Source organism: Tupaia chinensis, unplaced genomic scaffold, assembly GCF_000334495.1.
Source record: "Tupaia chinensis unplaced genomic scaffold, TupChi_1.0 Scaffold000139_1, whole genome shotgun sequence".
NCBI lineage: Eukaryota > Metazoa > Chordata > Mammalia > Scandentia > Tupaiidae > Tupaia > Tupaia belangeri.
Window position 1 is genome coordinate 2,734,062 of NW_006159609.1, and position 1,411 is coordinate 2,735,472.

The window sequence follows — 1,411 nt, forward strand, 5'->3', positions numbered from 1 at the left end:
ATGTCCACTCATCAGAAAGAGACAGAGAGAGGACAAGTAAGAAAGCAAGCTGCCAGGTCGGGGACTTAAACTGCGGCTGGCCATGTGGCAGTCCAGCACCTTAACCACCATGCCACCTGCTGGCCCCAGAATATTTTTTATACAATAAATTTACACCCTCAAACTTACTTGTTTCTCGAGGTTCTGCTATTCATTATAAAAGAGAGAGAAAAAAAAAAAAAGACTAGGGTTAAATCATCACTCAGCATCCTTATAGAGAAATGTGTAGTCCATGCTGTACAGACTTCTCATTTTTTTCCTTAGAAACATTTCTAGCCCACTTATTTTATGTTAGAATCATAGATTAGTCAATGAAAAAAAAATTTTTTTTGAGAGGTTTTCGCTATAGGGTGCATGCAACTCGCCAGACAGACAGAGACATAGAGACAGAAAGCGAGAAATCACCCCCCAGGGGGGATGGTTACACTGCAATCCCTTCTCCTCCATTCTCCTCTCGGGATCTTGGGCACGCATGCACATGCGCCCGGTGTGAGTTCTAAGCTACCGGGTCCGGGACACAAACCACAGTTGACTACATGGGAATCCAGCGACATAGCCATTACGCTAACTGCTGGTTCCCATCAATGAATTTTTGAAAAGTGATTGAAGAAGTAAGAAAGAACACCAGAAACTACCTGTAACTGTCATGTTTCTGAATATTTCAACAGAGAAACACAAAATATACTTTCCTTGTTGTCATTCATATCATGAAAGTAAAATAATAGCTAAGTACTTGGAACTTTGGTTTTAAATGTGATTATTACCTTCAGAAATAACTGGTTTAAAATGGACCAGAGTATTACTGAAATGGGCAACAGATACACTTCTGTTCCCAAAGACCATCTCTAAGGAAAAATTGCTTTTCCTTTGTGGCATTCAGCCTTAGAGAAAAGACTTCATCATCTTGTACGTAATGTGGCTTTCTGGGCTGCTGATGTCTTCATAAAATTTGACTGGAACTTCCTTCTCTTGAAAATGAATGGGCATTTTCTTGCTCTCCACACTCATAAGTTTCACTTTCAGAGGGCCTAAGTTTACATAATCCTGTGGTGAATAGACACAGAGGAGAATAGGAGTGGTTATTTGGCAATGTCCCAGCCTTAGTAGATCAGGTTATCTTCATTATAAATGGCCTTGATCTGACAGATTTCAGAGCCCTACTAATTGTCTTAATGCTGTACAATAAGCCACTGTCAGAAATGAAAAACCACATTCAGTAAACATATATACCCACTAGGATGCAGAATACAAGCTCTCCCAAAGAACTAGCAGGTTCCAGAGAATGCTGACAGGCTCCTCTCACAGGGAGTGGAGGGAAGAAAGGAGGCACTGGCTAGACTAGGGGAAAATATCCTCTGTAAGCTCTTTTGTT

General features: G+C 40.8%; 1 protein-coding gene across 6 annotated transcripts in view; it reads right to left on the reverse strand.

The window, feature by feature from the left end:
- Positions 1-630: 630 nt before the first annotated feature.
- The window catches only part of CCDC83 (coiled-coil domain containing 83), a 56,800-nt gene continuing 56,019 nt past the window's right edge, over positions 631-1,411 (reverse strand). For 5 of the 6 annotated variants that reach the window (XM_006144928.3, XM_006144927.3, XM_014586437.2 and 2 more), the window contains one exon: positions 633-1,083. In XM_006144928.3, coding sequence (XP_006144990.1) covers positions 922-1,083 — 162 coding nt within the window. In that variant the 3' untranslated portion in view covers positions 633-921. Of the gene's footprint in view, positions 1,084-1,411 lie in introns of all 6 variants that reach the window. The other variant, XM_006144931.3, reaches the window with a different exon arrangement.